The sequence below is a fragment of the Globicephala melas genome, chromosome 12 (assembly GCF_963455315.2).
Source record: "Globicephala melas chromosome 12, mGloMel1.2, whole genome shotgun sequence".
Classification (NCBI taxonomy): domain Eukaryota; kingdom Metazoa; phylum Chordata; class Mammalia; order Artiodactyla; family Delphinidae; genus Globicephala; species Globicephala melas.
The window spans coordinates 42969320-42982274 of NC_083325.1; the positions used below are offsets into that span (position 1 = coordinate 42969320).

At 49.1% G+C, this 12955-nt stretch overlaps 1 protein-coding gene across 9 annotated transcripts in view; it reads right to left on the reverse strand.

Moving 5' to 3' along the window:
- Positions 1-6038, reverse strand: part of CCDC85A (coiled-coil domain containing 85A) — a 198940-nt gene extending 192902 nt beyond the window's left edge. For all 9 annotated transcript variants that reach the window (XR_011377911.1, XR_011377910.1, XR_011377912.1 and 6 more), the window contains exon 1: positions 5018-6038. Coding sequence is in view for 6 of the 9 variants with exons in the window: in XM_030877279.3 (XP_030733139.2) it covers positions 5018-5287 (270 nt within the window). In the remaining 3 variants the exon portion in view is untranslated. The remainder of the gene's footprint in view (positions 1-5017) is intronic.
- Between the last annotated feature and the right edge of the window lie 6917 nt (positions 6039-12955).

A 12955-nucleotide genomic window follows, 5' to 3' on the forward strand; every position in this document is an offset into this window, starting at 1 on the left:
CATGTACCACAATGTTCACTGCAGCACAATAGCCAGGACATGGAAGCAACCTAAGTGTCCATCGACAGATGAATGGATAAAGAAGATGTGGCACATATATACAATGGGATATTACTCAGCCATAAAAAGAAATGAAATTGTTATTTGCAGTGAGGTGGATGGACCTAGAATCCATCATACAGAGTGAAGTAAGTCAGAAAGAGAAAAACAAATACCATATGCTAACACATATATATGGAATTAAAAAAAAAAATGGTTCTGAAGAAACTAAGGGCAGGACAGGAATAAAGACGCAGATGTAGAGAATGGACTTGAGGACACGGGGAGGGGGAAGGGTAATCTGGGACAAAGTGAGAGAGTGGCATGGACATATATACACTACAAAATGTAAAACAGGTAGCTAGGGGGAAGCAGCTGCATAGCACAGGGAGATCAGCTTGGTGCTTTGTGACCACCTAGAGGGGTGCGATAGGGAGGGTGGGAGGGAGACACAAGAGAGAGGGGATATGGGGCTATATGTATACGTAGAGCTGATTCACTTTGTTATAATGCAGAAACTAACACACCATTGTAAAGCAATTATACTCCAATAAAGATGTTAGGGCTTCCCTGGTGGCGCAGTGGTTGAGAGTCCGCCTGCCGATGCCGGGGACACGGGTTCGTGCCCCGGTCCGGGAAAATCCCACATGCCGCAGAGCGGCTAGGCCCGTGAGCCATGGCCGCTGAGCCTGCGCATCCGGAGCCTGTGCTCCGCAACAGGAGAGGCCACAACAGTGAGAGGCCCGTGTACCGCAAAAATAAAAAAAAAAAGATGTTAAAAGAAAAATCATTCTCAGCTTCAAAAATTCTTCCACATTTAGCTTAATCCTCCCATTTCATAGAAAGTTCGTCATGTTCTTCTTCATCTAACTGAATTTCCATGTGAAAATATCCCCTTTGAGTATCCTACAACTATTCCTGTTTTCCCCAGAACTGGGAAGTAAATAGGACTTGTGCCACCATGGGCTCCTTCCCAAATGGAGTGAAATATATACAGTTGACCCCTGAGCAAACTGGGGATTAGTGGTGCTGACACCTGGCCAAGTTGAAAAGCCATGTAACTTATAGTCGGACCTCCGTACACCAGATCCACAATCATGGATTCAACCACCAGCAGATAGTAGCACTGCAGTATTTAGTAGTGAAAATATCCCTGTAAAAGTGGACCTGTGCAGTTCAAACCTGTGTTTTCAAGTGTCAACTGTACTTCTCAGAACTCTAGTTGGGGTAGAAGGGGCGTGTATTAGCCCATTCAGTTTTATCACAGTTCCTTTTTTTCCGTTATTATTCTTGCAAATATTATTTACTCTCCAATTATGAGCTATTTCCTCTGCCTTCTAATGAACAGCTAAGCAACCAGCTTGATAATAACCTTGTGAGCTAGTTTTTTCAAATCTATCACTGTAAGACTTGGGCTGTCTTTTTCAAAACAGTGTCTTTTTTAACACTGCAGCAGGCTACTGGATGTTGCCCATCTGTCTAAAGGGGGCTTTTAAAAGATTAAATCCATAATCACCCGAAATTCATATCATCCCAAATTTCATACATAAGATTCTCAAGTACTATAACTGTGGTTAAAGAATTGTTTTAATTTGTTATTTTTCCATCATTGCAGGATGGAGAATTGGTGTGTTGGCGAGCGAGGAAGAAAATTAATGTGCTGCAGATAAAAAATCCATAGAGATTGAATTGCCCCCAATTCCCGCCCCCGCCCCCAGAAAATTCCAGGCCAGAGCAGTCTGGGTGTTGGTATATGCTCAAAAGTGCACGAACATGGTTCTCAGGAATCCATCCCTTTCAACAGCAGCACCCTAACCGGAATCTCCTTTCTCCAACCCCTTTTAGGATGACACATTCTAACCAGAGAATGTCAACTAGCCAAAAGAAAAGAAAATCAGCTTCTTTGGAACATTTCATATCTGTGTGACCTTAAGAAAGCTATTTAACCTCACTGGGGTTTCTTCATCTATGTATCATTTAATCTTCACACCTCAAGTGGAAATAATATCCCCATTTAGCAGATGAGAAAACGGAGGCTCAAAAAGGTTATTTGCCCAAGCTACCCAAATTGTCAGACTCCAAAACCTTTCTCTTTCCCACTCTGCACTACCTCCTAAATGTTTAAACACAAACAAGTCAGCCAGTGCTTGGACAGAGTCACAGGCCCCTCAAAGGAAAAGAACGATGCTCCCATTCCCCAATGTCCACAGCCACAGTACCACCTAGAAGCCTTGAAAATATTTAGATGCAATTTCAAAGGCAGCTCACAGAAAGAGGCATAAGAAAGAAAAGTGTTATGGCCTTAATTACCCTAAATTTACAGTCTTCAGCTGAGAGTCCCAAACCAACAGAGGCAAAAAAAAAAAAAAAAGAAAGAAAATCCCTTCCTTCCAATTAAATGAAAATAAATTTTAAATGTACTATCGTTATCTCCCATTTCCTCCCACCCCACCTCTTTCCTTTTCCCCCTTGGTATCCATACATTTGTTCTCTAAGTCTCACTATTGATACTATGTATAAAATAGACAACTGATGGGAACATACTGTATAGAGGAAACTCTACTTAATGCACTGTGGTGTCCTAAATGGGAGGGAAATCCAAAAGGGAGGGAATATATGTACACGTATGGCTGATCCATTTGGCTGTGCAGTAGAAACTAACACAACATTGTAAAGCAACTATACCCTAATAAAAATTAATAAAAAAATAAAGTGAAATGTACTATCACTTATTCAGTCAATCACATTTATGGATCACTATGGAGTCTAGGGAAGCTCTGAGCCGATATGTGGAAGGGAAGGAAGAAGGCTTGCCCCTCAGAGTTGGCCAGAGGCTTAGGAGGGGCCGCCATGTGGCTGCCCCAGGATGATGGGAATGAGGAGAAGGGGCTGCATCAGAAAGTAACCAACCCCCATCATTTCCGAACTTGATAAGGAAGTGGACTGGAAAGTCTTTTAATGCCAGGTCACGAATCTAGACCACAAGGAGACTCTTACTTGAGGTGTAACCGCTCTTATCTGGCCTGATAGGTACTTCCCTAAATGAGGTTACTGGAATGAAGACCCGGTCCTCCCCTCCCCCACACCACTCACACACAGACCCCCACAACCTAAAAGAACTTCCAAGTATTTCTAAGCTCTTATGTCAATGCTCCATACTATCAAAATCTCTAGGAAATTAATTACAAACTCTTCCAAGTTGCATTATAGTTCAAGCCATGAAAGAAGATTAAATTGGAGGGTTACGAACTATATTTGTGTCCAGCTTTGCCACGGAAACCCACATCCAGGAGATGCATGGCATTACGTACACTTACGCATCATCTCCTGGTGACAATAACTACCATTTTTTGCAGTCAAGTCCAGAATTAAACCTTCACCTAAATTATAATTTATTGTCACACCCCCCTAGGAGGTGGTTATTATGATTTGCATTTTATTGATGAGTAAAATAAGGCTCTGAGAAATTACCCAGGCTCACCCTCCTGGCCAAATGAGGATTCTAGATGCAGACCCACCTCTGAGATGATCTTCCCCCTACACCACCCTGCCTCTAATCCAAGAGTCTGGTACTTAATAGTCCGTTAGTAACGAATTAAGCCAAAGGAGAGAGTAAGGCTTGGGATTTTTCTAAGAGATCCTCCTAACTGCATCTGCTCTAGGGACTATATATGACAGTCAACTGGAGCCTCAGGGGAGGGCCTTCTCCACCTGCACTGGGCTCAGCACCCAGGTGAGCATCTAGCAGTTCTCCCCCTCCCACTCCCCTTTGCCCCAGAATCCGAGGGCTGGAGCCGCTGAGGCAATTAAGAAAGTGTCTACTGCCTGAGAAGTGGGGTGGGAGTGGAAAGGGGACAAGAACAGCATGTGCCTGCGGGAATTTGCTCCCCGAGGTCCCTGCAGCGATTTCGTTTGTGTCTGGCTTCCTATAAACAAAAAAAGAACAATGAGAGGAAGGCATACCAGGAGGCACCAGTGCAAGCGGTGAGGAGAGGAAGTTTTGCGGTACACTCGGGCAGGGCGGTTCCCCGCCACCCATCTGCTGCAGCCAGCCGGGCTGGCACATTGCTGGCACACTCAGAACACTCCAAGGGGAAAAGAAAGGTGGTGGGGGGTTGAGGTTTTATTGTTTTGTTTTTCTTTTGTTCTTTTTTTCCCCCTAAGAGCAAAGAGGGAGGATTGGCTCCAAAGGAAACCATGACTGGATAGCACTTAAGGTACACTTTCAAAACCCTGTGCTTCCTAAACTGAGACCCTCTGCCCTTCCCCTCCCAGCTAGACGAAATTATAATCAAATTGGGGGTAAATGGGGCGGTCAGGCCACCCCAGACGACGCCAGACGACGCCAGCCGAACTCGAGGAAAAGGAAAGCATAGGAGCAGGTAGAAAACAGAATGTGAAAGAAGAGGTAAGCTCCTCTGCACCATGCGACATAGCCCAGTTACGAGGGTGGCGCCGCGGCTTCACCCTGGGCGCCCCGCCAGCACCACTTCCCTGCATCGGCGCCCTTTCCTCACCCTCTGCCCCACGGAAAAGTCGTGGCGCCAGAGCGGCCATATCGTATCACGGATCCCCAAGGGCAAAGATGCTCTGGACTCGCTCCTTCGCTCTTTTTTTCCCCTGCCTGGCCGTAACCCGGCTCCCCAAAGCACTGATTTTCCCGGCTTCCCGGAAAATTAAAGCTTCCGCGTACCCATCGCTCCCCTCCCAGCCTTTCAGCATCCTTGGCGCCCGCTCCTCCGGCCACGGAGGACCACGAGCTCGACGCTAGTGCGCCCCATAGGGGGAAGAGGAGGGAACCAAACGTCTACAAAGTTTGGAAAAGTTTCCAAAGGGCTGGGGAAGGGGAGCAGGGGATGCTGACAGGGAGAATGGCGGGGGAGATCACCTGTTGACGGAAGGGGGGAAAGTTTGCCTGGTCCCACCTCCCAAGGGCGCCCGGCGCCCGGCTCCCCGCCCCGCCGAGCCCGGCGCTCACCTTGAGCCCGCGGATCTCGCCGAGGTGCAGCTGCAGGCGACGGTTGACCTCGCGGATGAGGTTGCTGTGGTCCAGCATCGCGCTCACCTTCTCCGCCTCCGCGCGCCGCAGGCAGCGGATCAGCTCCTCCTTGCTCCACTGCAGCAGCTCCTCGTCCGACACTTTGGACAGGTCCTCTACGGCAGTGGCCGCAGACGGGCTGGCAGAGGTTGGGGGACAACTTTCCGCCGCCGCAGCCGCCGCCGATGAGCCTCCGGCCGCCTTCGACATGGTATCCGCGAGACGGCAGGTGCGAGTGGGTGGAAGAGGCAAAGCAACTCCCGAAGGCGCGGGCACGGCTGGGCCGCCTCCGCCCACACCCCAGTGCGCTCCAACGAGTCAGCTGCACCGCCCGGAGGCCACTGGGTTGGGGCGGCAGGGGTCGCGCTGGACCGCCATCCTACCTCGCCATCCCTGTGCGCGCGCCCGCGCACCCCCAGGGCCGGTCAGCCACCCGCGCGCTGCGGCCAAGGCACATCCCAACTCCGCGCAAGTCCATGGTGAGGGGCGCCGTGAAGCTGGCGCCGCCGCGGGAGACCCTAGGGGACCGCACCCTGGTTCCCCTGCCCTCTCTGCCGCCCTAATTCGAGCCTGTCGCCCCCCACACTCTGGCACACACGCACTCACACACGCTCACTTTCCTCCCCCTTGCCCAGCTGCAGCCCCCGCTTCTCTCCTCTCCTAGCCCCGCCGGGGAGCGCCGGGCTCCGCGGCACCTCGGGAGCTAATCCAGCGCCGCCGCCGCCGCTGCCCGAGGGACTGGCGCAGCCGGCCGGCTGCGCTCCTCCTGCAGCCTTTGCTGCGCCCGCTGCCGCTCCCAGGCTGCTGGGGGAAGCCTAGGATTTGCAGCGCCGAGCGGTGGGGGCGGGGGAGGGGGGCGTTTAAAGGCTGGACCGGCAAGAGGAGGAGCCTGAAGCCGGGGCAGCCCGCAGCCGGCCACACCTCCCGCGCGGGCTGCAAGCTGCTGCAGCCGCTCGCCCGCCCGCTGGGATCCCGAAGCGCGCTGTGCGCTGTCCCGCCGGGCAAGGCCGTGGGCGCGGCTTCTTCAGCGCCCGGGCGCAGGTCGGGGTGGGGTGGGAGGGGGAGAAGTATAAGAAGCTGTGACACTCGGTCTTTGGGAGGCGCGCGCGCGCCACCATGTGGCAGAAGCAGCTCCCTCCGCCCCCTGCACGCCAGGCTCGTCACCGGGCAGGGGAAACAGCTGCGAGGTATTTTGAGAAATTGGGGTTCAGGAAAGATGCGTAGCAGGACCTGAAGGGTAACCGTCTGACTGTACTTTGGAGAATGGAAGAAGAGGTCGATGGCAAAAGCAAGGGGGGAGGGCTTTGGGGAAGGAACGTTTAAGAAAACCCCTATACTCTAAGAAGGGGAAAAAGAGGCTTCTGGGCAATACTCTTTAGGGACCATCCACCCCTACGCTCACCCAAGGCCTTTATCTTTTCTAAAAATCAACGACTTTGTAACGAAGCTTAAGGGGAGGTTCTGAATCTTTTCTATTTTTGTTTGCAAAACACCAAAGCCTTAATTAAGGGAAAAACAAAAACCTTCATCTCTTGCTTCCCGAAGCCTGGATTTTAAGGTCAGCACAGTCATCTCCCCTCTGAGCAAAGCACGGCCCCTTAGACAAGCTGAAATGCCAGCCAAGGAGATTTTCATTTTCCTCTGTGCCGCAGGCTGCCCTGTATTACTGCCTTGGCTGTTTATGATGGTAATTTCTGGAAGGGGTACTCTGTGTCCCTGAGTACTAACTTTGGGCTACAAGAGTCCCTTCCCCTCCCCAGTTCTACTCTCACACGAAGTCGCATGGAATCATCTCTGAGCTGAAAACGTGTTGTTTTGCCTGAAGAATTGGATGTATTTGGTCCTGGCATGTCACTTAGGTGAATCCTCTCCTCTCCAGGATGGAGACAGGGTCAGAAAACTGCAGGGATTTGCCCCCAGGGGGCTTCAGAAAACCGGAGTGCAGAGGCAATCATCTCCATCCAGTAGGATGAGAATCTAAGTCAGAGATCCTTACCAGCTGGTCAGTGTGTGTCCCCTGATAAAGCTGCCACCTGTTAAGAAATGATCACTTGAGGACTTCTGAGACCAGACTTCCCGGACAGCCTGCAAGGTGGTATTGCCCTCTGACCTAGATGGCCTTCAAGTTCCCCTCAGCTTGACTACACTTCAGACAGGTTTCTTCCTGACCAAAGGTCCCTGACCTCCCTTTACGTAGAACATTTACTTTAGAAAACTTTCCATTGTCAGTTCTTTCTCTGCACCCTTGAACTGTCGATCATCTCCCAGCTTCTCACCAGTTTTACCACCCAGGAATTCTTTCTCAAGGACCTGGGAGCCATCCCTTTGAAATGTGACCATCAAGGATGATGGTCCTTGGATCCAAGCATGATCGATCATCAGGGATGATATATCTCTCTGGGAGGGAGAAGCCTAACTTCAATAAGTACCAGTTAGCAGACAGATGGCCTCATCACATTGACCCATGGTCCCCCGCACCCAGCATCCTCTAGTACTGGTGACCGTTGAACAACAAGAGTTTGAACTGTGGGCGTCTGCTTATACATGGAGCTCCAGCCATCCATCTACATTTGAGGCAGGAAGAAGGTAGAAGCAGATGGCACAAGTTCTCCTGGTAATATGACCCAGTGAATCTCACTTATATCCTAATAGCCCGGGTTTGCCATCTGACCACCTCGCAGCTTCAAGTGAAGCTAGGTAATTTTTTTAAGTTAAGCATATCAATGCCACAAGTAAAATCAAAGTTGTTTTAATAAGAAATAAGAAAACAAATATTGGATAGGCAACTAACAATTTCATATGCAAACCTTAGCAGTGGACTCTGTGTACAGTGAATGGAGGTAGCTCAAAACCAGCCATAAATGACTCTAAGTCATTAGGTCCTGACGGTTTTACCTCATTTGTTGTTTTGAACTAACTGTTCCATCACAGCTCACTAATCGTCCAACCCAGATTCTCACTAGGTCTCACCTGACCATCCTCACGGGTCCATCTGACTTCAGTATCACCTGTCTCGAATTTGGTTTCCACAGAACTGCCCAAGTGAACTACCTAAAAAGTCAAGTCCAGCTGCGTCCCCCCTAAGGTAGATTGAATCATTGTTCATAATTCTTCACAACCTCCCTGTATAATTCATACCATCTCTGCCATGCAACTTTGCAGTAGCTCCCACTGAGGGGGGCAGAGTTTATCCTCTCTTGATGATATTGTGCTTGGCCACAGGACTTGCTTTTCTACTGGAGAGTGGGTGCACCTGAGGGTGTAACCCTTCTCTGGTGAGAACTCACCCTCTTGTACTTCCACACTTCACGGGGAAAAGAGCTAACTTTGGGTGGCTGTTTTGGCTTCAGTCTGGGCCTCACACAGGGCCACCCTGAAGCACGGCCACCCTCCCCTCACAGACTCAGATCTGTGTGCAAGAATGTGTGATTGTTATTAGGCCACCGAGTTTGGGGGAGATTCATTGTGCAGCATGAATGCTATCGATAGCAGATACAACTCCCCTGCCTAAATCCCTTCAGTGGCATCTCAGTATCTCTCCACAGAGCAAAGCCACATTCCTTACCAGAGCACGGAAGACGGGCACAGTCTGCCCTTGCCTGCTTCTCCAGCCCTCCCCCCCACCCTACGTTGCCTCATATTTCATACTTATCCAGTGCCAAGCTGCCCGTAGCTCCCTATGGGCACTTTCTATACCTCTGTGCCCCACTCGTGCTGTTCTCTCAATGCCTTCCCCGCCTTTTTCCCCTGGACAACTCACAGTGTATCCTTCCATGGGCAACATCTCCTCCAGGTCTCTGGCAACAGCCCACACTTCTCCAGTGGAGGCAGAAGTGAGTATCCCTCTCCACTCCCATAACCTCCAGTGCATACCCCTAGCTCAGCATTTAAAATAGAATATCAAACTACAGAAAATTATAGGTAGAGACTCAGACTAACCCAGCTCAATCCTAGCAGAAAGTTTAGCTCCAGCCAGAATTTAATATTCTATCTTTTCTGTTTTCTCCAAACCCTACAGGCTCCCATCATGCCCTACAGAACTCCTCGGTGCAATGGGAGATGCTCTTGAGGACATTGCTGAGTACATCCCACAGCGCCTTGTCATGACACTGCACCCTAATCCATGAGGTTTCTTGGCAACTCATTAGTTTTAATCTTCCAAAGACTAAATTATGCAACTGGTGTGTATTCCTCTTTGCACTGGGTGCTGGGAAGTCAGATCCAAACTTGTGGCCCACATTCAGTTACTTAGACAAGACTTCAGGAGTATAATTTTTTTGACTAATTCTGACTTCCATCATGTTTTTGCTTTCAAATTTCCTTCTCCAAATTTCCACATTTCTTTTTTACCTTGCTCTGTATGTATCTTTGTAAGTTACCGGATACATACATCTATAAGCACATATACGTGTGTACACACACACACACGGCAATAAAGAAAGGAAGAGGGGGCTTCCCTGGTGGCGCAGTGGTTGAGAGTCTGCCTGCCATTGTAGGGGACACGAGTTCGTGCCCCGGTCCGGGAAGATCCCACATGCTGCGGACCGGCTAGGCCCGTGAGCCATGGCCGCTGAGCCTGCGCGTCCGGAGCCTGTGCTCCGCAACGGGAGAGGCCACAACAGTGACAGGCCCGCGTACCGCAAACAAAAAAATTTAAAAAAAAACAAAAAAAAGGAAGGAAGAAAGGGACAAAAGGGAAAGAGAGGTCTTGTCTTCAATCATAGACCCTATATGTTTTCTCTCCCATTTACTTTGACGTCTTCTCCCTCTATTAGCTCCTAAATTCCGTGAAGACAAGGCCTACTTCCTACCTAGAGTCCGCACTCAATAAGGAAAGGAGAGGAGGGAGGGAACAAGTTTGCTAGAGGCTTTTGTTCAGAATTTTTTATCCCCCTGGTTTGGAATGCCTCTTCCTTTTAAAATATTAATTACTATTTGGTATTTGCTATCTTAGAAGTCAAAGGAGTGATCTGCAGTTTAGAAAAGTTTTCAAAATTGTTTAAACGTAGGGTAATATGGTGCTTTGATGAGCTCGTCTCAAATGGCTACAAAATGCACTCAGGTGACAGGTTTATTCTCTGATGATGCCAGAGTGAGTTATGGCACTGCATGAACAAGGCTGCGGCTCATCTCACTGTATCTGTGTTGTGTCAAGTAACACAAGCAGCCATTGAAACCTCCTATCTTGCTCCACCAAGAACCACTTTCCCAAACAACACTTCAAAACTCAGTGGAAGTGCAACGGATCTTGGCTTTGCTCCCTAATTCTGAGTCCAGAGCCAGAGAACACGGCCATGTGTGGAGCCACGAAGTAGCTGGGAATCCTAGCTCCGGTGAGGAACCTCTGGGGGTGGTGGATGTTACTGCTAGATGCCTCCAAAACATGTTTCCACTGCAAGCCACTGCGGAAGTGCTTTGCCTTGATCCAGCCCCACAAACGGAATATTTAGGAGCTTGCTAGGTTTTATTGCACTTTGTTCTACCAAGTACTAGGGCAGAAACTGCGAAAGGAAGAGAGGTCCAGCCAGCCTGACCCCCAGTGTTGAGATCCCTGGTGTCTTCTGGCTCAGGGGAGGGAACAGCTGCTCTGTGCTCCTCCCACACCTCCAGGCTCACAGCTGCGCTCTGTGGGTGGGGGAGGTGTGCATCTCAGTGAAGGCAGAGGGTACTTCAAGGAGCCCCTATTTTCTGTCGTTTGTAAAGGAAATGGGCATACCCAATTGTGGTAATTCCTGGACCTTTAGTGCTATTTTCACTATTAACCCTTCTCCGGGTCTCTACTCCACAGATTCTCAGCCTTGGTTACATACTGGAATGACCTGGGGTGTTTAAAACATGCTGATGCCTGGCCCTCTCTCCCTAGAGATTTCTGATTTAATAAGTCTGGGGTGCAGCGTGCACATTGGTTTTTTTTTAAACTCCCCACATGATTCTGCTGTGCGGCAGTTTGAAAATTGCTGTTGTAGACTGTGTAGAACACTGTCCAATAGAAATACAGTACAAACCACAAATGCAATTTTAAATTTTCTAATAGTTGCTTTTAGAAGTGAAAACAAACAGGTGACACTAATTTTAATAATAGAGTTCATTTACCCTAAATATCCAAAATATTAGTTCAACAGGTAACCAACATAAACAATTATTAATGAGATGCTTTGCATTTTTGTAGTAAGTTTTCAAAATCTAGCATGTATTTTACCTTTACAGCACATCTCAGCTCAGACATATTTCAAGTGCCCAATAGCCACATGTGACTAGTGGCTTCCAAATTGGACAGCATGGCTGTAGACCATTTGGTTGGGGGGAGGGAGTGGAATAAAGAGTGGTACCTGGGCTTCCCTGGTGGCGCAGTGGTTGAGAGTCCGCCTGCCGATGCAGGGGACACGGGTTCATGCCCCGGTCCGGGAAGATCCCACATGCCGCGGAGTGGGTGGGCCCGTGAGCCATGGCCGCTGAGCCTGCACGTCTGGAGCCTGTGCTCTGCAACAGGAGAGGCCACAACAGTGAGAGGCCCACGTACCGCAAAAAAAAAAAAAAAAAAAAAAAAAAGTGGTACCTGTGGTGGGCTGAATAATGACACCCCAAAAGATATCCATGTGCTAATCCCTGGAACCTGTGAATGTTACCTTACATGGAAATAAAGGACTTTGCAGATAGGATTACGTTAAGAATCTTGAGATAGGGTCCTAGCTTATCCCAGGGGGCCCTACATGCAATTACATGTATCCTTGTAGGCGGGCGGCAGAGGCAGATTTCCCAGAAGAGGGGAGGGCTATATAACCACACCAGCTGGGACTGGAATGATGAGGCCACAAGTAAGGGAATGCTGGCAGAGTCAGCATAGAAACTGGAAGTGTCAAGGAGCAGATTCTTCCTAGAGCCTCTGGAGGAAACACAGCCCTTCCAATACTTTGATTTCAGTCCCTAAGACTCATTTCAGATTCCTGGCTTCCTGTGAGAGAATAAATTTCTGTTGTTTAAAGACACTAAGTTTGAGGCCACAATAGGAAACTAATACAGCACCAATTATAACAGCACTTCCTTTTCATCTGTATTATCACAGCCTGTCTCCTTTTATAGCTAGTTGGATACCTATTGATTTTTTCTTTTTGAGGCAGGGACATGTCTATTCATTGATGAACCCTCCACCACACCTGGCAGGTAAAGTGTTGGTTGTGGGAGCATCAGCAAAGGTCGCTCAGATGCATCTGAAGCACAGTCTTCAGGGTGCCCAGACTGTGGTGTGCACTCAGGAACAGCATGAAAGGAAGGCCTCCTCCAGGAGAGATCTCTATCTGGGGAAGTGACAGATCACAAACATCCAGACGCCCACTGGTCCACTGTACCGCCTGCCCACCCTAGTCCCTTGACGTGTCTTTGAGAAGCAGTAACCCCAGGAGTAGAAAAAAGGAAGAAAGTGCTAAAAGCAGGAACTGCCTACCGGGTCTGACCTGCGAGGCAAACTCCAGCAGACTAGCCCACCCCTGTCTGTCCCAGAGCAGACCCACACCCACACAATCAGGAAGTTTTCAGTCCCTTTGCTCAGCTGCCTAAATAGACATAGTTAAGAGTCTCACAAGTGAAAATGCCTCTTCACACTTTTGCTCAATAAAATTGCTTTTCTCCTAACACAGAGATCAGCTGCCCTGAGGGTGTGCAAGTTTGATTAGGAAGTCTGCTCTTAGGCAGACAGACAGTCTCCTGCCAGCATCAGTACAACCTGGAATGTTGGCTTATAATTGCCCCCATATAGTTAAAAAGGATAAATGACAGAGCAAAAGTTGAGGTATACTCATTGCCTTTCAGAACAGCACCTTCCAAAGTGCCGTGGTCACACTGTACTGGAGAACTCTCATGGACGAGGCACACAATCTTATT